The sequence below is a fragment of the Amblyomma americanum genome, chromosome 8, assembly GCF_052857255.1.
Source record: "Amblyomma americanum isolate KBUSLIRL-KWMA chromosome 8, ASM5285725v1, whole genome shotgun sequence".
In the NCBI taxonomy this organism is placed as follows: domain Eukaryota; kingdom Metazoa; phylum Arthropoda; class Arachnida; order Ixodida; family Ixodidae; genus Amblyomma; species Amblyomma americanum.
Window position 1 is genome coordinate 7648384 of NC_135504.1, and position 26614 is coordinate 7674997.

Below are 26614 nucleotides of genomic sequence, written 5' to 3' on the forward strand. Positions count from 1 at the left end.
GTACAACACAGTCGTCTCGCAGGCTTGCCTCTGTCCTGAGCTGAGTCTTGGCAGAGCATCGTCTGTGGTCTACATGAGACGGTTAGGCTTAACAACGTTGCTCAGTTGGAGAACCGTTGCTATAGGTTACGGTACAGTTCCAAAGTGCCTCTTGTTCCGAGTACCGCTCTCTGAACGTTCTTCTGTGTACTGCGCAGGCGGGCTTTGTGTTGTTTTTTTCTTTTCTGTCGTGGTCACGTTGAGCTCTGTCTTGAGCGCCGTGTGGGGTCGCTCTAACCCAGGGGCCACCAAGGTGCCATCACGGAGTCAGTTTGCACGATGGCATCATCGAATCGCAGTCGCTCGCGACGGTTCCTGTGTGACGCCCTCGTATTGAGTTGATGGGGGGGCAGCACTCGTTCCTTGTTTTTCTTTTCTTTTTTTTCTTTTGCTCATGAAGGTCTTCTTCGCCATGCCCCTTCTGGAGGCTTAGCCGCTTGTGACTTCGAGGGACGGACGGGACGGGAACTTAGTGTGGCACGTCAACGAGCGGGCCCAGTAACAGGTGCTCGGCGGCTTGTTCGCCCTGAAAAGACAAACGAGGTACATACATTAACAAACCGAAGTGTGCTTCACAGTTTGAAATGGGCACATGAAAAACTGACCAAAAGCGAAAGCATGCAACTGCCTCGCCTCCGGGCATTTCGATGTCGTACTAGAATGGATTCGGCCGAAACCTGCCATGAAAGAGGCGCTTAACTCACTGCGGAGCTTCGTATGCAAAACTTCCATAGTGGCTTACACCCAGCCTTACCCTACCTTTCTTACCCTCGTTAGGCCTTTAATCCAAATATCCCATCGTACCTTTCCTCATAGTTGCCGATGAATAAAGTTGTCCTGCTACTATGCCATTAGGCCTCGAGCCAACCTTTATCAATAAATTCATCTCTTTTTCATCCCGGGCATTCTGTGGACATACTTGAAACAGCGCAATATGACTTCGATATTGCATCCATTTCATACCGAGTCGGAGTCGCACTCCCTGGTGGATGCGTTCCCAATGGCTCCAGAAAACGTTTTCCACCTTCGAGTGTCCGTAGTCAAATGTCTCCGGCCAGCATGGTTCGCTTCTGATAGGGAACTTACGGCACTACCACAGCACCGAATTCCTAAATGGTAGGAAAACCTCCCCTCGCCACCACTCCAGAGCTCTGGATATTCGCGGTGCCGTAAGTGTTTGGCAACAACGGCTTGACAGCGAACCTTGGTGACTGGACAGTTTTGACAAAGTATATAAAGAGCTGAGCACACTTATTACAGCAATCGAGGGGTGTTGTGCACAGGAGAGAGAGCGAAATTTTAAAGTAGGTACCGAGTTTCACAGATCATACTTGCACTCGAGTGCTGGAAAATAGACAAGCGAACTGCGCAGGAACCAGCACCTCACCCCTAGAAAAGCAACTTAGTCTAAATTTCTCTTGGTTTGCTGCGCAGCACACCGCCCAAGCGCTCTAGACAAGTGTGCTACTCGACAATGCTCTGATTTTTGAGTAATACATGTTTATTCTCTCTCTCACTCACATCTGTACGCGTGAATTAGAACGACAACTTTCATAGAAGCTCGTTCATTTAATCTAGGCTATCTGCTCTTTAGTCCGCTTCTTCCGCTGCATCTTCCGAGCACATATGAATAATAATGCATCCTCCTCCTCTCGTATTCCTCTTCCAGTCCCACGTAAATAACTCTGTTCAACGAGGCTACACGAGACGTCAGAAAAATACTAAGAGTGACATCATGAATACTTTGCAGTTTAAAAAGGTGGCCGGTTATAATGCAGATTTCACTGGCTGCTAAAGTGGTGAGTGAGGCTGATGCCACTCGGAGCGTTTAAAACTCTGGGTAGGGGTGTGAGATGTGCTTTGCATTCATGCCTCTACATTCGCATTAGCGTCATCTAGTGTTTGCTGAGAGTGTTATGGGAAGGTGGGGTGGGCTTAAGGTAGGGGTGTAGAAGGGTAGGCGTGCGCCGCGCGTATAACCGCGTGCCACTCAAGACCCTTGCATGACGCAACTTCCGCTACAAGTGGGGGAGGGTGCGGTGCGAAGTGCTGACGCCAGCCTAAGCACTTAGAAATTCTGGGTAGGCCTGTGCCTAACCGTGCGTTGCGCACGGTGCAAACGTAGCCGCTCGTGCTTATAATCCGGTCTCCCAGCTAAAGGTAACCAAGCCTTTAGAACAGACAGAGTGTACTGTAGTCGGCTACAACTCAAATGAGAAATGGCAGATGTCCCTCAAAGAGCCCCTCCAACCAATGGCGAGCCGACCGATTTTCATTACGCCGCGTATAATCTGATCAAGCCGTGGTTGATCCCCTTTCATCTGTCATCCCTTACGATTTCATGCTACCAGGTCTAGGGGTTTAACCACGACGTCATGAGAATCGGCCGACGCCATTGGCTGGTGGCTACCTTTGAGGGTCAATTGCCACTTCTTTCTTGAAACCGAAAAATGGTTGTGCAAAGTCGCCTGGCGTAGCGTGCTGTATTTTTTGTTCTCCAAAGTTAATTAGGCAAAGCTAATTCGCTTTTTTAAAATCTTTGCTTCTGGAATCAACTCGGGAGTTGTAGATTGTTTTAAAAAACAGCTGGCTGAAGTATTTGAAATGTTTGGTGAAATAAGCAGTCATGGGGCGTTGGAGGGTGTTGGGATATGGCGCGTGCGGACGGCGCCGACGACAAAACCTCGCAGGACGAATCCAATACAGCTTTCGCTGTAAACGAAAAAGAAGAAGAGGGTAACGCTTTGGCAGCACAAGAAACGGCGCTCCCACCTGTTCCTGCTGGGTGGTCGCGTTGGCGCCACCAGCGCGGCCACCCTGGTTGCCGTTTCTGACGGCAGGCGTCGTGGCGGTCGACGGCTCGTTGAGCAGCAACGCGGCGGCGCCCGCGGTCGTCGTGCTCGTGGGCCGCTCGCTGCAACATGGTCCGGCCGATAGGAGGCGCCGCCGGCGGCGCTTTCTGCGGCGCCCGCCGCCACCCTCGGACGAACGCCTGCTGCTCCCCTCGTCGTCGGCGCACTGCAACGACACCATCGGACGTAGCACGCTTACTCACCTGCGTTTTCTTACGTCATCATACGCTAGCCAATCATCCGTATATCATATTGCAAATAACAGTAGGTGGAACGCATTTCCTTGCCGAGTTTATATGACTACTAATTTTTGTATACTTTAAATTTACATGTCGTTCCTTATCGTTTTTCTTACTTTTATTTTTGCGCGTCATTACCGAATTTACAGTCACTGCCACGGGGGTCAAATGCATTATTCAGAAAGAAAAATCGTAGATATTTTTTTCTGAAATAAATTCAATCTATGATCTCTGCATGCTGCCAACCTCCACTTGCTGCCACAGTTGAAATTATCTCCGCACGACACTACAGTCGCTTCTGCAAGTACAAGTGTACCTCGTTATAACGAAGTCGAAGAGGCCTGGCGATTACTTCGTTATAGCCGTAGCTTCGTTATAGCCAGTGTTGACTGAACTTCCAAGAGGAATCGTCATTCCTTCGTTATATCCATTATTTCGTTAGAGACCGTCTCGTTATAACGAGGTTCTACTGTATTTCGAAGTGTTTACTGCAGGTAACTTCTGTAACTGAAAGGACGGAGAACGTGTGTCACTTAAGTGTCACTGCGGGCGCCGGTGTAGTGGCACTTGAACGTCCCTACAATGCAAGAAATGAAAGAGTACCGCAAATTCTGTTAAGGTCAAAGACAGCTTCGGAGCGAAGAGCTTTAGGGAACCCATAAAAGCAGAAATTAAATTTAATGAGCACAATTTCAATGCAGCGCAGTGCTTCTTGTAAGTGGCGGCCTTTGGAAGAGGAGCTTTTTGCCTGCCATTACAACGTATAGGGTTTACACTCCCTGTGGAGCTATGAACACGCTTTTTGAATGAGCATTGCTGATGTTTTGAAAAAGTAAGTGGTGATAATGATGTGTATATTTCCTTGGACACAGAGGGACATTTAAGGTGACTGTACCAATCGAGGAATCACCGTACGCGAACGAAACGAGCTCAAAACATGAAAAAATTTTACTGCGTCCTGCCTTGGCATAGTATATTTTGGATGCGCCAACTCTGACCACTCTCTTCAATCATGTACGATTGGAATGAACTACCAAATCACGCCTTTGACGCCTAACGCCACAATGGATTTTTTACGTACTTCAACTTATTTCCTGAACACCATTGTCTAATTAGCTTCCTTTAGAAATTAGTTTATGAGAGTAATGAGTATGTGTTGCTATCGTACTGTAAATATTTCGTGAAAATTTTACTTGAACTTGTGTTATTGTACATATGTCAATTTCTCCCAACCCGTTCCGTAATGCAAATCCTGCGTGATGTATCAGGACATGTGCTTAAAGAAAAAAGAAATCTGAACAACCCGTACGCATCAACGGGTAGAAACTGGTCATGTAAGCATTAATGCTAGGAAAGAATGCTAGGCAAGAAAACAAGGAATTGCAGGAAATCATACATAAGCTTCTAAATACAACACATCAGGCGGATATTTTACCTCTCTGTCTGCTTCCGGCTCACGCAAAGAACAAATCTGTTGTCTATTGATTTCACTTTGAGCAAAAACAGTCGTTCAGACGTGACTCCATATAGCCTGAGCCACCCCCCCCCCCCCCCCCCCCCCCGGGCATGCAAGGAGCCAGGGCGCGTTGACACCGGCCGACACATCATCTCTCCAGAGATATAATCTCAGGAGCAGGCTCTTATATGGTCGCAGCACTCCCCGCCTCGATGACAGGGGTGCTATTACGGAGGCCAGTGCTCCATCTCCCAAAGAAGCCAACGAAAACGAGAGAAAGAGAAATCAATTGACGCAAACTGCACAGCGCCGGTTCTAAAACGGGGTGTCGACGTTCGCTCCGACGCAGGCAATGGCGACGACCATTCCGGGCTGCAGACGGAAACTTAATGTCCGCACGACCTTTCAAATAGCGTAGAGGGATGGAAGCTCTCTGACGCCTCTGAAGCCGCCAAGGAACAGCGTTGAACGGGAGGAAGCAAAACACGGCTTAAAACTAAACACACGCTACTGCAAAAGACGCCGTTCGTTGAACCAAACTATAAACACGAAGTGCAAGCAAGGTTCGGCGTCCGGAACGCCCGCATCGCGTTGCCGTTATTTTTCTCCTTTGAGTAGTTCGTTCCCGCTCCGCCAGGCGGAGGACACGTCGCCTTTATAACCACGCCGCCATATTGAATCAACCGCGCGCTCTCGGTTCTAGATTGTTCTGGAGACCACGCTTTTGAAGACGCCTCAAGCACGTCTCGAGGTAGTGATGAAGCGAGGGAGTACAGATTGCAGAAGCCTGACCTGTGCAGTGGCTATTGAGTAAATCAAACGAGCACCCGCAAGCACTCAGACAGGCCGAACGGCTTTTTTTTTTTCTTCGGCAAAGGACGCTAGCTTCTCGCCTCACATTCGATATCTTAGCAGTGCACAGAGATTGCTTTGAACGTGCCCCTGACGAACCAGCGAATCAAAGGACAAGCCGGATCAATTTCCCGATGCAGCGACGCCGCAAGCGCGCTGTCTTTGAAATGAAAAAGGAAAACAGAAATCAAGAAAATCCAGGGTACAAATGAGTCCGGTAACCAGGAGAACGCCCAAGACTACGACCGCTCCCTTCTCCCCCTCTCCACCCCCTTTCTTCATTCTATCTCACGTCTTTTGAATCCGCTGCTTCTGTTGTCTTTGTTTTTGCTTGCTGTTCTACACATCTTAGGACCGCGAAGTTTTCTCTCTACGTGAACTCGTTTGGTTTGCGGCCAGACGATGAAGCCCCAAAAGGACAAGATCATCTGCGGGCACATTTTCTTTTTACTTCTCGATTCTGGAAAGAATCCCACCAGTGAGAGGGTGAGAGGGAATTTGACGGAAAGGAGGGTCGGAGGAGGATTGTGGAGTTTTGCCCGCCGTAAGCAGCTTTCGGACGTATTAGGCCCCATGCGTTGACCCTGCAGCTTCGCCTGGTCGTATAAGAATCCGCGGCCGCTTAAGCAAACAAAACGAACTAACTTGAGCCGGCTTTTCCGAGGAGATGAGGCGGTTTTGAGCAACTTTTCTCCGAAACGGCTTCTTGTCTCCATCATCCCTTTCGTTAATCCCGAGGGGAAGAGGGATTTGTCGCGTGGTTGAGACGGCTATGCGAATCGCGCGGTTTCTTTAAAACCGTACGTAGCAACTGTTCGGATCAGCGCACGGTTATTCGGACCCGATGGAATAAGCAAGTGCAGTCGATTTGTCGGACCGGATTTCGCGTCTCGGTTTCACCCAAACGCAGGAAGACTCGAACGAGCAGGCTTTCAACCACTATTTCGGTTTGTGCAAAACGGCAATGACCACTCCAATAACCTCGCGGTTTGTCGGATGCTACAGAATAAGTGAGTCGATTCGATTTGTCGGGCGGAAATTCGCACGGTCTTTTCATCCGAAAGCTGAAGAGGAAGGCGGCGACGAACAAGCGGGGGAGAGCGCCGGCTGAGCAGGCCTAGCCGAAACACTCTAAACAGAATAGAGTAAAACGGAAGTAGGCTGTCCTCTGGAGCACTCCCATCTGTAAAAGAGAGCGTGCTAGCTAGAGGACAGCTTACTCTCCTTTTACTCTAATATAGGCGGATTCGTGTGTGTTTCTCTTTCGCTAACACTACAGAGACTGTGGCGACGTTTATTAGAACCTAACGGTAAAGGGGACGCTTAAAACCCTTCACTAGTGAAACGCAATAGCCTTAGATTTCACCTTTGTCGTATTGTAGCAACTTCTGTGAGTTTGGTTTGATTTATGGGGGTTTAACGTCCCAAAGCGACTCAGGCTTCTTCAGAATTATCTGTACATCAACCGCCATATTCGGACTGCTAGTTGTAGTTATACTGCAGTAGCAGGTATCGCCTATGCTGTGACGGTAGTGACCTCTACATATATCACATTTCTTTCTGATTTCGTGACACCGGATGGACGCGGGAAGCTCCTGATGTGAACTCTAATGCTATAGGTTGCTATATAGAAACTAGGTTGGTCACAAGCCGGTGGGCAGGTTTGATGACATCATAAGGTTAAGTGACGTCTTTCCACCAATCAGCGAATTTGGTGACACCGGACGTCGTCGAGGTTTTGATGGGACTACTCTGATGTTGTCGCGTTAATAAACGAATCGAACTGGTATGCCGCACAGACTCGGAAATAGGACAAGGCAAGACAGAACAAGAACTGTTTGTAGCCTTGGCCATCGACATGAGTGCAGTTGCAGAAGTCTGCGGCCATCTGTGGAGACAAATCCCGCGTTTGCGCTCAGACGTCGCACCAGACGTTCTTGCGACGTGCTGCTTACCGCACCTTTAAGACGGCATACGTGTGAATGGAGGTGGGGTTTGTGCGAAAATGGCCAATGATAAAGAGTTAAAAGAGCGTCCAAGCTTTTCGCCACACGCCATATAGAAAACGGGATTGGATGGAGGCAAAACGCAAAAAGGCGCCCGTGTGCTGTGCGATGTCGGTGGACGTTAAAGATCACCAGGTGGTCGAAATTATTCCGGAGACCTCCACTAGGGCACCTCTTTCTCTCTTTCTTCTTTCACTCCTACCTTCCCTTACGGCGCGGTTCCGGTGCCGACCGACATATGTGAGGCAATTACTGCGTCATTTTTTTCCTCAAAAACCAATTTTCATTTCCACTTCAACCCGCCGCGGTGGCTCAGTGGTTAGGGCGCTCGACTACTGATCCGGAGTTCCCGGGTTCGAACCCAACCACGGCGGCTGCGTTTTTATGGAGGAAAAACGCTAAGGCGCCCGTGTGCTGTGCGATGTCAGTGTACTTTAACGATCCCCAGGTGGTCGAAATTATTCCGGAGCCCTCCACTACGGCACCTCTTCTTCCTTTCTTCTTTCACTCCCTCCTTTATCCCTTCCCTTACGGCACGGTTCAGGTGTCCAACGATATATGAGACAGATACCGCGCCATTTCCTTTCCCCAAAAACCAATTTTCACTTCAATTTTCATTTCGTCGCCGCCAACCACAAATGCCGGCCATGTTACCTCACACGACACTTCCCCATTGGCCAGAAACTTAATAAGGCAATGATGTGTTTCAGGGAATCCGAAAGTTGGAGTAGATTTTAATTGAGGGAGTAGTTAATGTCGTCGAACCTATAGCTTATTAGTTGGTACAGCGACTGTTCCAGGCAAGCTGTGGTCGTATGCTCGATGCTGGGACCAGCACGAATTTCCATTTAGCTGCGAAGCTTTTGTAAAATATTTTATCCTTTACTTTGTAGCCTCATGACTGTCCTCAGGTAGATGCTAGTGACAATAATTGCACTCTTAATATAGTTCTGTAAATGTACAAAAGAGCTTTTAGAAAATAAAAAAAAGAAAATGTTACAAGATACGGGACACATTTCGTAAAAGTATACAGCCCAATCGGTCTGCTTGCGAGGTCTTCAGCGTGCCTCGTTATGCATCCTCAGCGACCCTAATCTCTCGAACGATAAATAGCTTCGAGTCCTCAATCCTCCCGAGCTTTGGATTGCTAGATGTTCTACGGAGCCCCTCCAAACACCTAGGAGCGAACCCCTTAAGCGAACCCTATACTTTTGACGAGGGCTGTACTTGTCGGATAACTCATAAATGGCCATAACGGCCTCCACTATACCAGCGTTCCTCATAATCTATACACTCGCAATTATGACTTATAATTGGATCAATAGATATGAAGAAAGAGCGCTCGTGTTCTACGCGGTTAAACGCGGTATGTCGATCGAGGCAAGTGCTTTTGCCATCCGCACCAGACATAAGAATAAGGAAGTACGTGTCTCTCTCTCTCTCTCCTGCCAGAGAGTGTGTTTGCGTGTGTGCGTAGAGCTGGGACTCGGCTATGGGCGAGTGATTTACGAGCAGCTACCGGTGGAGCAGCCAGCTCTCGGGCCATTGCAACACGCGCCATCGCAGACAGCCCACGTCGTGCGCGTAAAAGGAAGGGGGGGGGGGGGGATATTCTTAACGGCGTGCCGAACACCGGCATTCCGTGGACCGTCTCTGCGCTTGCCGTATGTGAACGCATAAACACTGTTAATTGTGAGCGCTGGAGCCAACGCTGGGCGCGCAAGAAAAAAAAACATGAAGCGAAGGAGAGAGAAAGGGAGGAAGAGAAGAATGGAAAGAAAGAACGAGAGAAAGAAGGAAAGAAAGAAAGAGAGAGAGAGAGAGAGAGAAGGAAAGATGGTTTGTGGTTTTATGCGGGTTTAGCGTCCCAAAGCGACTCGGGCTATGAGGGACGCCGTAGTGAGGGTCTCCGGAAATTTCGACCAGCTGGGGTTCTTTAACGTGCACTGACATCGCACAGTACACGGGCTTCTAGAATTTCGCCTCCGTCGAAATTCGACCCCCGCGGCCGGGATCGAACCCGCGTATTTCGGGTCAGCAGCCGAGCGCCATAACCACTGAGCCACCGCGGCGTCTGGAGGGGAGTAAAGGAAGGAAGGTAGGGAAGAAATAAGGGAAGAAGCAAAGTGTTCCGTTCACCCATGTTTATGTACGTCACAGATGAAATTCAGAGAATTCTCAAAGCTATTCGTGGACACATGTAGCTAGTAAATGGGTATCAGGCTGTTCCGATGAAAGGACAAGGGTTGTAACTATCTCGCTCAGCGTGGAAACCTGACCCACGAAGCGAGTGAAGGAATGAAGGAGGGGGCCAACGGAGCGGACGCCGTATGGTGGAGGGCATGCTGACATTGCTTCTTTTCCGAAGTATGGTACTTTGTCTTTCCACGAATAACTGCCTTTCACGTTCTCCTCCCGCGATATTTTGACGTGCGCTCTAAGCACACATTCGCCTCTATGAGAGTGAAAAGGGGATAAGCTCTGTTTTAGCGCGCCCCTTTTTATGGACAGAGGATACTGAGGAAGCCTTAGGTATACTTCCATCGCAAATTGTACGGAATGTTTGCGGTCGGCAAAGGAAACAAATTCCCTCTTCAAAACATGCGAAGTTATAGCAGTTACTGAGATTTTAATCGATGTTTTAATCCCTCCATTTGCTAACCTGAAGACTTCTGGCGCCACGTTTAAAAGTCTCCTTTGAGTGCCAACCGCATAAAGTTACTATGAGTTGTGATGGGAATATGCCTCAGTTGCCATCCACATATTTAGCGATCGAAATATACCCCAGGACTTGGGCAGCTCACCCTGTCCCTAAACGGGAGTGCGCTATGGGACAGCTCACTCCAATGTAGGCTAATCCATGCATGTTTCGAGCGTAAAAACAAACGATTAAAAAAGTGCACGGAGTCGCAAACGTATTATGAGTATTATCCATACAGTGCTGCATATGACAAGTTGCCGTTCAACACTGCACGTAACTTCTGGTTGTAGTGCATGCACGATATATGTCGCTTTTACTTAGAAATACTCTTTTCCAGACTGTAGACTTTAGACACGTGTTTAACGGATATCCACTCTGGCATTAAAGAAAATCCAAGAGTGTTAACCATATACGATTTCATGTTTAAAGGCTGCGTATTAAAGCACGTTATTATTGTTTTATCCTGTCCAACTTTAACCGTACCGCAAGTGTAACAAGCATGAAAGCTAATCTTTCTTTACCTCTTTTAGCATCCCGCCGGCACACAATTCGTTTGAGCCTTTTTCATAAAGTATACCATCACCCCACGCTTCGCGATTCCATCATTTCGTCCCCCAGATACGTGTCAAATCGCATTGATCATCGTCACAAAGTTGGCATTGAATCATGTAACACTAAAACGGCATTTCAGTCTTTCTTGCCTAGTACATCACGTGAATGGAACCGCCTTCCCGCAGATATCGTCGGCATAATTGATAACCAGCATTTTCGTTCTGCACTAGCTAACATTGTATAATAGGAGAATGATAATACTTGTTCTGTAATATGTATTTTTTTGTAACCACTCTAATGCCTTTGGCCCTGAGGGTTCAATGAATGAAATGCAATGAAAAAATGGGTCAATTGGTCTGACATGCTGGACAGCAGACTAGATTAGGCGAGCAAAGCAGAGTAGGTCTTGCTCGACTACTAAGGAAGCTTTCTTGCACACTGTAGGCGTGCGAACGGATATTATGGTTGTGTAAGCCCGAACGTGTGTCATCAAGGCGGATTTTGTGATTTTTCTTTTATGGGTGCCAGCAATGTTTCTGATTACTTCATATTTGGTCATTTTTATGCGCGACACATGCAGTGGGTGTAGACAGAACTTTTGCCTTCTCGTGAAATTTCCGCCTGCGGACTACAGTCTGGAAACTGCGGTACGCCAGTGAATCCTTAGAGGTTGTCAAACCACACTGAAAGCTCAATAGTTTCCGAATTGCACTAAGGCAAGGAGAAAACAAAAAGCAAGCTTCGGTAAAAAGTCCTTATGTCATCAGCGTATACGCAGTCTTCAAAATCAAAAGTGGAAATCAGACCTTCTTTTCCGCAAACGCAACCGACGACTATCTTAGAGAGGTGTCATAACAGAGACCGCGCAGATCATCTATCACTAGCCGACAAGAACTCACAATATTAGTACTATACCTATGGCTAACAGGAAGCACGACGGCATATAGGACTTGCGTAAAGTCATTACACAAGCCCAAGAAAGCAGGATGGAACTGCATAGTGTTAAAAAAAAATAAAACACTGCTTACGACGGCTGCAGGGCCTGTGCTATACCAAGCTCAAACCGGAAGAACTTGAAAAGAAGGACATCTGTTTCCAATCACCTTCGAGAATAGTTTAAACAAAACTTCAGCTTCCAAATACAACCTTGGCACGATAGCTATACACATACGCACTACTGCGGTGGCTGTGAATAGAGGTCGATCTTCCGAGTCAGCCTGTATCAGCCATATAGCCGCTTTAGCAGAGAAAGTTCGCGTGCAAGAAAAGCAAAGAAAGAAAATGGGTACAGTAAAGAGGTCCACCGTTCGATTCCCGATTAAGCGAGTCACGTTGGCAGAAGCGTTCGCAGCGCTGTACGCAACCTCAGCGCGGCCTATAATACAGCGCCGGCTCCCGAATGTTTGTTTTTCGCCGGTAAACGTTCCCCGCCCACGCGGGGAACGCGTTATTTTCCGAAGCACTCTACGTCCGCAAAGCCGCGTTCTCTTTGGCCTGCCCGACTCCTTGGGTACCGCGCGCGGCACCTCGCAGCCCATTTCCGAAAGGCTTGAGAAGACCGTATTTGCTCGTGTACAGCCAGCTCGCCTACAGGAAGCGCGCAGATAGGATTGGTTGTAGCGTATTTGGTGGGCGCTGGCTGGGTATATGAGCAGCGGCCTATGGAGATCCGATCACATAAAGGCACATAACTTTTGGATACTGTCAGCGCTATCAGCTCTGGTGGACAAGCGTATAGACGAACGAAAAACTATGAAGCTATATAAAGAACGGCGTAGCAGGCTGTGTACATAAAACTGATAGGGGTGATACTACACCAGATAATACACCAGAACCACGCAAGGCTAGTCCCGAATGTAGTTAACAATTTCAGCCTGACGAAAAGCTAGAAACATGGTAGGCGATTGTGCGGTATTGCATGGTATATATGGTATATATGGTGTGTATTGTATGTATGATATGTATGGTATGTATGGTGTGTATGGTGCGTACGGTATGGATGGTATGTATGGTACGTATGGTATGTATGCTATGGCACGGTGTATGGTACGGAGCACTAATATGATATAGAATCGTATATAACATAAACGTATAATATGAATGGTTTGGTATGATGTATGGTTTGGTGTACGGTGTGGTGTGTAGTATGACGTATAGGACTATATATAGTACGGCGTAATGTATGGTGCATGATATGGTGCCGTGTGGTATGGTATTTTGCAGCAGTCCGCATGCGCATACAGGATAAAAAGAAACGGAGGATATATGCGATGCTGTTTCCAAGTATGCCGAACCAACTAGCTTTCTAGTTGATGATGGCCGGAAGCTGCCCATGTGGTTATGAGAGGTACCATAGCGGATAGCTCCGGATTCATTTCGAACACCTGGCGGGTTATTTAGCGCGCACTGACATCACGCTCCACACGGGCGCCTATTTCGTTCCGCCTACACCGAGATGCAGCCGCCGCGGCCAGGATTCGATCTCGCGACCTTGGTTCATGTCATCATATATAGGTGAAATCAAGGTTCAATGAACATGGGTAGGGCATACAGTATAAGCGCTGGTCGTTAAGGGCAACGGACTGGATTTCAAGAGAAGGACCCGCCGCGATGGCTCAGTAGTTACGGCGCTCGGCTGCTGACCCGAAAGACGCGGGTTCGATCCCGGCCGCGGCGGCGGAATTTTTATGAAGGCGAAATTCCAGAGGCCAGTGTACTGTGCAATGTCAGTGCACGTTAAAGAACCCCAGGTGGCGAAATTTCCGGAGCCCTTCACTACGGCGTCTCGCATAGTCTGAGTCGCTTTGGGACGTTAAACCCCCATAAACCATAAACCATCCAAAAGAAGGCAAGCATAGCAGGGGAGAACAGAAAGCTGTGTGGGCATTTAGGATTAGAAAGGATTGAGGTTTAAATGGCTGCTGGTGGTGATACACAGGATAGGCCTGCTTTGTCCTGAAGTGGGCATAGTTAGGCTGATGATAACGACATTGACTGTGCAGCTGTCCATCTGTTCATGAAGCGACCTGTATCCTCGTCATCACCGTGATGAGCATGATGAAATTCACTCAGTGATAAGGATGATGCAGTGTATTTCTAAAAAGCTGTGGGTGTTCAGTTTGTCGCCGTTTAGTTTTCGTGAAATGCTGCATAAACGTGCGCCTCCAGGAGTCGAAGCGCAGAAAAAACAACTTGGAATTAAGGAGCACGCATGTCTGAAATCCAGAATTTTTCTTTTCTTCACCTCTGATTCTAGCTAGAAAGAGAATGCACTCTGCTAGATCGTATAACTTCGCAAAGCGTGCCTTTTTCTTACTTTTCTTGATACGCGCATTATACACATTCGAAATAAAGTATATGACTAATACACAAAGAGATGTTGAGGAATGTATACAGATAGCATCTGTACGAAGCTCCCGTACCCATTTCGAACTCTCCGGCGAATGGATCGCCTCCGGGTTTCTCGAAGCACATGCCTGCCTTTGGTCGATCGCATTTCGCGCTTTGAGATCTACCAAAATGGAAAAAAAACACGAAATGTCCATAAAATACGTCCCAATGCGCTATGCAGAGCTTCACTGACGAGAGAGTTTCCGCAGCAATTTCAGACCGACCATCAAATGGATCACCTCCTCACATCGCAGTCCACGCCCCCCCCCCCCCCCCCCTCACTTCTTTCATTTTAGGTCTCTGTTCCTTTTTTTTTTTTGATGTAAAGAAGAAGAAAGAAGTGCAAAAAATGAAAACTCAGTGTGCAGGGCTACCGAGGAGCATTTCCACGGCCGTTTTCAACCCGAGAGCACATAGATGGCGCTGTCCAGCCACGGGTTTACTCTCAACCACCTCTGTTATTTGTTGTGTCTATACGGAGAGAGGATATATGTGATGAAAGGCGGCCAAAACTCAACCTGGTTCCGAAAGAAACGTACGAAACAGAAAAGAAAAAAGAAAAAGGTGGGGAAGAAGTGTTGCAAGCTTCGCGAACAGATGTGAAGCCGACGTAAGTGGGTCCAGAACAGCCTCGTCCGGTCTGTGTCTGGCGCGCTTCCGATAACTTGTCGGGTGGGGAGCAGAGGCATCCTTGTCTGCGAAGCAGGTCTGAGCAGGCACTTTGCGCCGCAAGGCCGCGCAGGGCTTCATCCGCTAGCACTATACCCGGGAAAGTGAGAACAGAGGAAAAGAAGTGCCGCTCTACTTGGCTTGCACTCGCCCGCTCCACGAAGGAATAAGAGAGCGAGTGGTCCGGCGAATGAGGGAACGGAAAGATTTGCAAACATACACCAAGAAATACTAGGGTGCAGCTGTCTCTATTTTTTTTTTTTTAGTATTATCACCGGAGTGTCGTCCAGATGGTCGCTCAGCGCTCCATGCAGGACCGCAACGGGAAAGCAGACGAGAGTAGGCGCATGCGGAAAGAGTGCTAGCGAGTTGCCGAGTCGTCTGCTTGGCTGCTCTGATGACGTCACGCAACACCCACTGCTCACGCGAGCAGACGAGCAGAGACCGAGTATTAGTGAGTTAGCGAGCGAGGCATCGAGGTTACGGACAGCGTGATAACTGGGGAATAAGTAAATGTACTTTAAAGTTATTAATTGATTAATCAAACAAAATAGGTAAGTGAATAAGCCACAAATCGCACCAGGAACATTATGAACATACTAGACGAATTACTGCGAATAAGCTTCCGAGCGGGCAGCTGACTGAGATGTGGGAGTATGCGCATCCGGCTGAGTGAACATGACAGCAAAAAACTGACTAAGTGAGTGAGAAGGCGTACGCAGCTTGGTGAATCATGTAATGACTGAGCTAGGTGAATAAATCGAGTGATTGAATTCGCCGACGAGTACAGTTTCACAAATGTAAAATAAAAAGTAGGCACGGCTAGAGAGGAAGTATTCACAATACTTCATAAAGTGGCCGCGTCTGTTTATTCAACTTTCACAAGGCATTTATTGGTCGCCCTTGAAAATGGCAGCGCGGCCCTTTCATAATCATGCGGAGATATAAAACGTATCTCGAAATCGCACATATAAATATTTCGGTCAGCTGTACTGTTGATGTTATTTGTAGTTTACGAACACATAAGAGAGTCACCAAGGATGCTGTATAAGATTTCACTGGGGCACGGCCAGCCATTTTTAATGTCTTATGCATTACAGGCTGAAACATATAACGTAACAGTGCAGGCGCTCCCTGGCACGCTGGATACGGGCAACAATAAGTTTGCAGTCGAATTTATGACGAATAAAACAATGTGTAAAGAGCGCTTCGTTGTGCGTAACGACAAGATATGACAACAGCACAACAACGGCCAGCACTGGGTGACAAAAAATGATTACGAAGCCTAGAGTTGCTTCTTGAGAACATTTCCACGTCGAATCAATCATTGCGATCGCTTGTTTATGGCGGCTCGCGGATATTGCGTTAGCTGATTCGACGAGAGACACGAGGACTGCTTTTCGAAACCGTGCCGTACTCGCATTTGTAGAGGATGGAGATGGAGGCAGATTCTAAGCAAACCACAACAAGACGGGCAGGAACCTACCGCCGTCCATAAAGCTGGAACTTCGTCTGTCGCTGTTCAAGGCTAAAAAACAAACAAGTTATCATACCAATCAATATGAGCTCGCCGCTGACAACAGATCATACCGGTAATTTATTCTTAATGCGAAAGAATTATATGGCGATGTCGCCTTAGCAAAAAGTGTGCGGAAATTTTGTCAGCCCGATTATGTCGTTTTGTGGAGAAAAATGTGCAAAAGTTTGATTGTGTTAGGCAGTGCGTGAGTAGATCTTGAAGTGGGAAAATTTTGGTTGATGAATTTCAATTAGTAAATAACTGAATTGAACTAATTAAATGCTACGTTTGAAGAAAGTTTTGTGTGACTGATTCGATGAAAAACCATGTAAATGCGTGAGAAGGCTCACTTGGTATAAAAAACGAAGTGAAAAATTAAAAATAAAAATAAATAAAAGTAAAAAAAATAAAATTTCAAAAATTAAAAAAATTAAAAAAATCAGGTAGAAAGACAGGAATGAAAAAGGCTTTCGCATTTCCGTTCTTAAGCAGACTTAAGTGCAATCCTGTAATTTTTGAATTATAAAACACTGTTTAAACATTTCTTTTGGAATATATGACTGGTCTCATTGCAATTTGTGTTTCCGCTTCGTTTTCTTTGCGTTTATTTGTTATAGGTTACTGCCATAATACCATTATTTGTAACAAGCGAATGTGCCGTTTCCCTAATCGTATTTTTCTGCAGCGAGTTTTAAGGAGTCGCGGAGGTAGCTTTAAAACAACGCAACCGCAATGAGCGCCCTCCTTTATGTCATTAAAAGGTAGGATTGCGCGAATACGACAGCACAGTAGTCATAGAATCGTAAACGGCACCACGAATGCAGATTTACAAGTGTTTATTTATGAGTGAAAGCACATGCTATATTATATGCGCGTAACCGAAGCGCTATGCAACTCTCGGAGGGGGCGGTATACGAAGGATGGGGAAGAGGGGATGATATTGACGCGATGTATTCCATGAAGTTCCTTCGTCTAAAAAAATAAGGAGGTCCAATGTAGTTTTCCAACGAAAAGTTTCTAGGTACGCTTAAAGATCGGTGATTTCATACCGAAATGATCTAATGTTTTTCAAGAGAAAGTTTTTTGGACATGCTTCATTATCAAGAGCATATCGTTGCTGAAAAACACGAACCGTCATTTTTCTCTGGCGCACAATAATTCATTTTAGTTCAGCCTATTAAAATATTCCTGTAAGCCAAGCTTGTACATTCTAATGCGATTTGAAGGTGATCACTTCAGGGTTAACCTACTGAGATAAAGCTTCTCTAATGCGGTTTATTTTCCTGAGAAGGTTGCTACGTATGCATAAATTTAGCTAGAGGAAATAGCGCTCTATCCTACACCGTCATGTTTTTTACGCACTAAGAGACCGCCACGCCAGGAAAAATTTATTGGTCCATTTTAGCCTGAATGACCATGACGACCTTCGTATCGCGCTAGACTGAACTTGTTTGGCTAAAAGTAAAGCGCTCGATTTAAGCCTTTTACCGACAATAAAAATGCACGATAGACAAAATGAAGGTTATTTTTGAGCACTAGAATAGAGTTATTAAGCCTGAAAAAGTCTTCACTCCGAAAACAAAAAAATCCTGACGGTGGTCTGATCCGGAGCGTGGATACAGAGCGCAACGGCAAAGGCGAAGCTAGAAAGCAAGAAAGCGTTCGACTTCAAAAGCGGCGCATTTGGTAGGCAGTATGCAAATGAGCCTATCCGGAGTAGCAGTACGTCAGCCGTATCGTCCGTCGACCAGGCACCGAGGTGTAGCTACATTCGTCGATATTTCCCCCTGCATAATGCGATTACCACTTCTGCTTCTGAAGAAAGGCCGGCGGGCTGCGTCGACTGAAGAAGATAAAAATAAAGCGTTCAAGTTTCTTCAATTTAATTCATTTTCCCTCGAACGTTTTGACGGCATGCATAAGGAGAGAAATTTGCACATTTTTCTTCTGCTTAATTAAAAAGTTCGTGCGCGGAAAGTGCCGATGAATGATAACGATAGGATTGAAAAGCAACAATCTGTTTTCAAAAAGTCGCCCAGTAATTTGACACCCTCCGGTCAATAAATTGAAAAAAAAAAGGCGTGATGAAAGGTCGCTCATAGAAAGGTCATTAGATGGCGTTTATTTCTCGTTATGCAGTTTGTTACTTTTTCACCAAACGCCTTCCCGACTTTAAAATTGGTTTATGGGGGTTTAACGTCCCAAAGCGACTCAGGCTATGAGAGACGCCGTAGTGAAGGGCTCCGGAAATTTCGACCACCTGGGGTTCTTTAACGTGCATTGACATCGCACAGTACACGGGCCTCTAGAATTTCGCCTCCATCGAAATTCGACCGCCGCGGCCGAGATCGAACCCTCGTCTTTCGGGTCAGCAGCCGAGCGCCATAACCACTCAGCCACCGCGACATCTTTAATAATAATAATAATTGGTTTTTGGTGGAAAGGAAATGGCGCAGTATCTGTCTCATATATCGTTGGACACCTGAACCGCGCCGTAAGGGAAGGGATAAAGGAGGGAGTGAAAGAAGAGAGGAACAAATAGGTCCGTAGTGGAGGGCTCCGGAATAATTTCGACCACCTGGGGATCTTTAACGTGCACTGACATCGCACAGCACACGGGCGCCTTAGCGTTTTTCCTCCATCGAAACGCGGCCGCCGCGGTCGACTTCGAACCCCGGAACTGCGGATCAGTAGCCGAGCGCACTAACCACTGAGCCACCGCGGCGGGTAACCTTCTCGGCTTCACATGACACTATAGGCTGTCTAGACGAAGATTGGTTATAAAGCTTATTGTGAAGGATGAAAACTGCGCTCAGCTAAGTCCCAACTTATGGGGCATGGCATATCGAGTACTTGAAAGGCAGTAAAAGCTTATATAAAATTAGTTTCCCAATCTTATATAAGCTTTTACCGCCTTTCATGTACTACCGAAACTGGTGTTGACCACAGCATGATTCGAAGATTAGTTTCCCAATCTTATATAACCTTTTAAAGTATTTCAAGTCCTACAAGAACTGGTGTTTAACACAGTGCGATCCAAAGATTAGTTTCCCAGTCATATATAAGTTATTACCCTGCTTCGAGTAGTCGATACGCTATAGGTATAACTTGTTTACCCCTCCCCTCTTCAAGCTCGAATTAAGTGCGCCAGCCAAATCATATTGTCCTGGAGCTAAACTGTACGTTATACATTTCCCTAAAAATATGTTAGGAAAGCTCTAGCGACTAGAAATCATTTTGCGATGGAAATGGTTCTTAGGAACCAATGGATCCTTGAGAGCCAATGACAGGTAGGTGAATATCGTAAAAACGTCTTGAGCGCATCATATCAATGGTAATCAGTAAATTCGCGCAGAAAGATAGGACACATTCGACTTCTTGTTTTTTGAAAGGTTTCGTTTTCTACGTTACGCCACTCAGCAGTTGCGCATCATTCGGCTCTCCAGGTTGCGATTTAATCAGCTTGTATTACTTCCTCCTACAAAGCATAGGTGGCACCACTTGTTTGGCCCTAGGTGCCAGATCCCAGAGGATGTTGTGCACTTTTGACGACTGTGCCGACGAGATTTTGGCAAAAAATTCGAAGTCAGCGCGATGAGGCAGCGTTTCTTAAATTCAGCACATCTTGAGAACGAAAATAAATTTCAAACTTTGGTGATGCCATTCGAATAAAAACGTCGGTCTGACATCCTCCGTCGATACAAATTCAAATCTTTCTTCGCGCTGTGAGCAAGTCCTGCGAAACAACCCTGCAATGGGGGCGTGTTAAAAAAATAAATAAAAGAGATCTTTCCTGCCGGGAATTCCAAAGAGCTGGAAACTGAAGCTATACCGGCGAAATCCCTTGAGACAGGGATCGATGCGACGTGGCTTTGGGATCAATGTCGCAAGGCCTCGTGGGACGGAGTCTGCGTTTGAACTTTTCATTCACGGTCCCCTCCTCTTCGTGTTTCCAAAGATGAAAGAGAAGAAACAATTCAGACCAGTTTGCACAAAGCTTAGACACGTGCCGAAACCTTAGAGTCGTACAGAAAAACAAAGAAAATAAGACGTAAACTGGTTTAAATATGGAAGCTTGAAACAGGTAAGGAAACGAAACGGAATCAGGAAGGCGGAACAGATGGAAGTACTTACAAAACAGCATTCGCAGCAGGCATGCACAAAATCTAATAAACACAAAATGTGCATAAAGCACGGATTTCTCACATTGAGATGAAAGTGTTAAAAAAAATGTCATCTAATGTTCGCAAAGTGGCGTAACTTTCAGCGAGCAAGAGCCAGTTAAGGGTGAAAATTACAGCGCTAAAACTGCGAAAAAAATTACATAATACACTGACAACAGAAACCAAAAAAGAATCAGGAACATTTTTCACGTGCAACCCGAAACAGGTTTGCAATGCTCCCATCACCGGCCGGCTGTCATTTCAAAGCCAAAAAATGTGAAACAGATATCGACAAATCAAAATACGTAGAAACCAGCGATAGTTAAAATTAACGTTATTAAATAAATAAAAATCATCGAAGCTTATACTAAAAAAATAAAGAAAACATCGCGAACCACTCATTACGGCTGGCAAAAGTGACACACACATAAAATTAACATAAATTCGCTACCGATCTTACACACACAATCATGCATACGTACAGATCATCCTCATTATCATCACCATGATCACGACCCTTTCGCCACATAGAGAAATTTAGTTTTCCACGTGTGTACACTAACTATGGAAAGAGAACCCGCGCATTTTATGTACCTTCATGTTTTAACGAATTTGAAACCAACAGCACCATAACCTCCGTTCGAAAAATTAAGGCTTTTATACAGTCATTTGTGCAATCAAATCAATGACACCATGTGCTTTTCGTATGCTGCCCTTATTAAAAAAAATCATTTGGAACGATCCTCTTGCTTCATATGTAGTGCTGAAAAGATAATTCAGTTGCAAAAATGCCCTGTCTGATTTTTTTATGTGTATTGAGGAAAATGCAATCTTGTTAATATACCACGCCTAGTACTAATACCTTGTTTTGAGCCTCGCTACTTTGCGACATACATGTGTTTATTTCTTTTGAACATTTATGTGCTCTAAATATTATGTTTTTTGTGCAAGGCTTTGTCCTGATGCAGTCATGCTGTACAGCCCAGCCACGCTCACAAGCATCAATGCTTAAGGGGACTGGTTACTATCATGTACAATTGCCTGGAAATAAACAATTATTATTATTATTATCCTAACTGCGCCCACTGCGGGACGAATACTTCTCTCAATTTTCTCAAATTAGCCCCATCCTGTATGAGCAGTGGCAACGTTATTCCTCCAAATAAACTATAGTCTGATACAACTCAAGAAGAAAGATGCAGATGCCCATGAAACGACGCTCTCCAGCAAATGGCGTTGACCGATTTTCATGATGCCGTAGTTAATCCGATTAAGCTGTGGTTATTACCCATTTAGCTGCCACCCCCTGGGATTTCAGGCTAGTAGGTTCAAGATGATCGGTCAGGGAGGTGAGAGGATAATCGGTCGGCACGACTGGCTGCATGGGCGTGTCCTTTGAGGAGCATTTGACGATTCGTTCTTGAGTTGTATGCAACTATAATATCGTCTTCCCACCTGACTTTCTGTCACCCCCTGCAATGCTTGCGTTGCCTTCGAAATCCAGTCCGTTACACTTAATATCCATCGGTAATCTCGGCTTCGAATTACCCAAAGATAGGGACGGATAAATAGATACGATTGCCGCCGCGGTGGCTCAGTGGTTATGGCGCTCGGCTGCTGACCCAAAAGACGCGGGTTCGATCCCGGCCGGGGCGGTTGGATTTCGATGGAGGCGAAATTCTAGAGGCCCGTGTACTGTGCGATGTCAGTGCACGTTAAAGGACCCCAGGTGGTGGAAATTTCCGGAGCCCTTCACTACGGCGTCCCTCATAGCCTGAGTAGCTTTGGGACGTTAACCCCCTAAAACTTACAAAGCAGCAGAAAAAACAACCTCTATGGTGAACACTCTCGCGGTTCATTTACGCCCAATAAACATAAATACCCGCGAGAACAGCAGATTGGACAGCCGTCGCCGTAGCTCAGCTAATACGAGCACCGGACGCGACATTCGGAGGTCGTGGGTTCGGATCCCACCGGCGGCATGGTCGTTTTTTTCTGCTGCTTTATAAGTAATTTTCTTTAAAGCGATAGATAAATCCAAGTATTATTATCCCACTGATCAGCACTACACAATAACAAAAATTTAACATTCCCCTGTGCATTTTGGTTTCGGTGACTGTTGGCTCCCTGCATACGTTTATCAAACGAGCCCGTCATTTCCTTAACTTTGTCTGCTAATAGCTTAACGGGGGTCTCGGTTCTGGCAGTCTTGATGCCATAGGTAGCATAAGAGGGCTCTCGCACAGTTTCCGCCCTCGCCTTTGGATGACGTTCTACGTCACACTTGCGGTATTACAGGACGTGCTACGTCCACCGATATGGACGAGGGTGGCGCTGGTGAACACTCTCAAGGTTCGCTTACAAGCAAAACATAAATACCCACGAAAGCAGCAGATTGGACAGCCGTCGCCGTAGCTCAGTTGGTAAGAGCACCGGACGCGACATTCGGAGGTCGTGGGTTCGGATCCCACCGGCGGCATGGTTGTTTTTTTCTGCTGCTTTATAAGTAATTTTCTTTAAAGCGATAGATTAATCCAAGTATCATTATCCCACTGATCAGCACTACTCGTTAAAAAAAAATTAACATTCCCTTGTGCACCTTGGTTTCGGTGACTGTTGGCTCCCTGCATATATTTATAAAACGAGCCCCTCATTTCCTTAACTTTGTCTGCTAATATATATATATATATATATATATATATATATATATATATATATATATATATATATATATATATATATATATATATATATATATATATATATATATATATAAGACGTACGGACGGATCGATCGATCAGCTTAGAAAACCGGAATAGGGGCGACAATTCAGAAAGACCAAAGCCGCGTAGACTCAGTCGCGCAGCTCGAGTCGCACAGCTACGGTCACAGCGCCGGACTTCCTCCGGGAGCAGCTCGAGCTATCTTTCCCACCCTATTTCTGGTCTCGATTCGCCGCGCGATGCTCCCGCCTCGTCAATAATACAACAGCGCAGATCTTTTCACGCAGTGCAGATCACAGGACTCCTTTCGGGGTGCGGATGGCCAATGTGGCGAAAAATAAAGCAGGGAAACTCAATAAGACTCTTCCATGTCCCCCTTCCCGCAGCCCTCGCTAGGCCACAAGCGATAGAGTCTCCTTACGCTGTCATTCCGTCCCCATCGTTCCATCTTCTGAAAGCTCGCATTAAGGAGGAAACACCTTCGTCTGAGGACCCGCGAAGTCGTTCCATGATCTCCGGATCCTCCGCGCTATATAATTCATGGCAAGCCGCGCTCCCGACGACCAGAAGAGGGGAGGAAAGGAGACACGCGTCGGGATGTGAAGGAAACGGAAGACGGGACAGAAAGCGACGGCAAAATAGGGAACGATGAGGGAAAGGGGCAGTTTTCGAGAAGACTTGACGGAAAGAAAGAGTCGGGTGGGGACGGGAAAGAGAAAAGGGAAAGTGCGAGAAAAGGAGGCTTCCAGGACGGCTCCTCACTGAAAACAACAGAGAGATAGGGAAAACACATAATAGGGAGGTATTGGGGACGTAGACAGATTTAGGGACAACTGCTAGGTGAAGATTGATTCAAAAGTGAAAGAAAACAGGAAGCGGAGGGGAAAGTTGAGAGAATGCATTGTGCAAATGAAAAGGGGAAGGCAAAAGGGAATCCGAAATAAAGGGTCGTTAGGGAAGAAACAACTGTGAGCAAGACTGGTAGGAGAGAATGTGCTTGAAAAATTTAAAAACATAAAAAGAAGGAATAGGTAAGGGCAGAAATAAATGATGGAAGGAACTGGATATAAGGGCACTGTAAGTGGCCAAGCACCCCGGCCAGCCGCTTATCTTTCCTCTTTTTCGCCTTTCTTTGCGGGTAAGGGCCGCATGTAACCGTGTCATTTACCAGTCGGCTCGGGAGCGGCGGTCATGCTTTCGTCATCACCTGTTGCTCTGCTGCTACTGCTCTTGCGTGTGCTGAACGCACGTGGCACGCATCGGCCTTTTTGTGGTTATTGCTTTTAGTCGCCCGGAGACCGAGGCCATTTTTGGGAAGACGAAAGAAGAGAATCATGGAGGTGATCTCGTTTCTTCAACGACCGAAACGTTGCTGCAGCTGAACTGCTATACTCTCTTGCGACGCCAGACGCGACGGTCAGGGAAAAGTGAACTGCAGGAACTTACGGAGCACCTGCCTGTTATCATGAGAAAATAAGAAGATAAGCAGGTCAGGCCTTTGTACCAATGGCCTCGTACGCGCAGGCAACGGGCGGCAGATTTCACGAGGTGAAGGCGTTTTGAAGAAACAGCTTTAACGGAAAAGCGAAACACTTTTTTTAGTCATATCTTCACGGTTCGTCTAAGAGCCGATAAAAGCCAGAGCCGGCTGACGCCAGAAGAGGCACGTAGCAACGCTGCACCTCATGCTCCACCCTCGAGACGTGCTTATTTTTCAGCGAATATAAAGTTAGCAAGAGATGCAGTAAAGATATTAAGACCAACACAGGAAAAGCAGTTGGATCTACCTTCGGTGATCACGTTCATGCTTTTACTCTACTAAATAATTTTTCAGTATGCAGAGGCTTCACACACGCGACAGAATTGTTCTGGAGGGTATAAGTGAGTCAACAGGGGCGGTACGTGCTGGTTTGGGAAAATGGAAGCTCCTCACTTAGGCTGGAAGCTTCACAAGAACAGACTTCACTACAAGAGTAGCACTGCTTTCGCAGTAAAATAGCTACAGCGTTAAGAGATGGGAACATAACCTATTCATCCCCCCCCCCCCTAAAAAAAAATAATAACGGCAGCTGCCGACTGACTGCCTGAAGTTCTGGAGTAGATTCGAATAATTACCCAATCGTACGCAAAGCCGCAAGAGGTAGGCTCTCAGAGCGATATAAGTGACAGCAATTGAGTAGTAGTCAGGGCCAGCACAGATTCAGGTGAAGCAATGAGGGTGAAGGCACCGTGTTTACCGAAGTACAGGGGTACATTTGCTTACCACCAGTTCTCCTATATATACAGCGAACTGGACTTGGCATGTAGTGATGGACATATTTATGACAGCCGAGCAAGCCGTTCCGACAGCCGAAAGCCCCATGACCAGCTCCGACCGCAACCGAAGCCAAGATATTTCTGGACTAAGGAACCGTCTAGTCATATTTGCGAAATTTTTGAATAAGTGTCTCCAATAAATAAATAAATAAATAAATAAATAAATAAATAAATAAATCAGAGTCCCCCACTAAGGCAATCAATTAGTCAGCTGCCCTTAATTCAGGCAGCAATTCTCTCCCACTTATCTCACTCACTGACACTCATTAATATTCACGCACTCACCATCAATCAATAATTCAATAAGCCTCTCGGTCACTCAGTCAGAGCCGCTGACTAAGGCAATCAATCAAGCAGGTCTTTCACCAGTTCTCCGACATTGAGTCAGGTACCAAAAAAAGAAACTGCCGCACTGAAGACCCGCGCGTGAGGTACGTTCCGAGTGGCCTTCGTCTCTTAATGGCCGCGTCTGATGTCGCATCAGTGGCCACACGGATCCTGTTCCTGCCTCTTGACGACGCGCTCTTACCGCTACATCGGAACTGCTCAGTTGTAGCCGGTTTCGTCCCGTCTTATAAAGGTCACCACAAAGTCAGCCCAGCGCTCCGAGAAACGGGAGAAGACGCACCCAAGAAGGAGCATGTCGCCATGCGGCCGCACATCGAGCGAACGCGGCAGAGACGGTGAATGAAGTTAATTGCGGGCCGGAAAGGTGAAACCGAAGACAGCCGTGACGGGGCCCCTTAACCGGCACGTGGCGAGAGTGTGTGGCAACGGCAAAAGACGTCAACAGGGGCCATGACGCGGGCGACAAAGTTGCTAGGGCCTGACGCGGAGGCCCCACGATGGTTTAATCTCTAGAGAGACGGAAATGTGCTGCTTATTATGGCTGGCTAATTAAGATTCACCATTCCCTTTGCCGTGGAATGGGCGAGAAACAGCTTTCCGTTTAAGGTGTGCAGTACAGCAAGATCAACCACAGCACAGAACGCACTGTGTTCTGTACCGCCGTTTACTCTTCCTTTGCCAGTATTCGTTCGCGCAGGCATAATGTGTTTTAATGAAGACGAACTGGTCCAGACTGTCACTCTTAGCATGTACCCCTAACCTGCCCATCTGTTACGAGTTATTAACAA

The 26614-nt window shown here is 46.6% G+C and overlaps 1 protein-coding gene across 1 annotated transcript in view; it reads right to left on the reverse strand.

The window, feature by feature from the left end:
• Window positions 1-224: 224 nt before the first annotated feature.
• Window positions 225-26614, reverse strand: part of LOC144100862 (somatostatin receptor type 2-like) — a 113193-nt gene continuing 86803 nt past the window's right edge. The window contains exons 2-3 of the mRNA XM_077633751.1: window positions 2812-3057; window positions 225-565 (exon numbers count right to left, since the gene is read on the reverse strand). Coding sequence (XP_077489877.1) covers window positions 509-565; window positions 2812-3057 — 303 coding nt within the window. The 3' untranslated portion in view covers window positions 225-508. The remainder of the gene's footprint in view (window positions 566-2811; window positions 3058-26614) is intronic.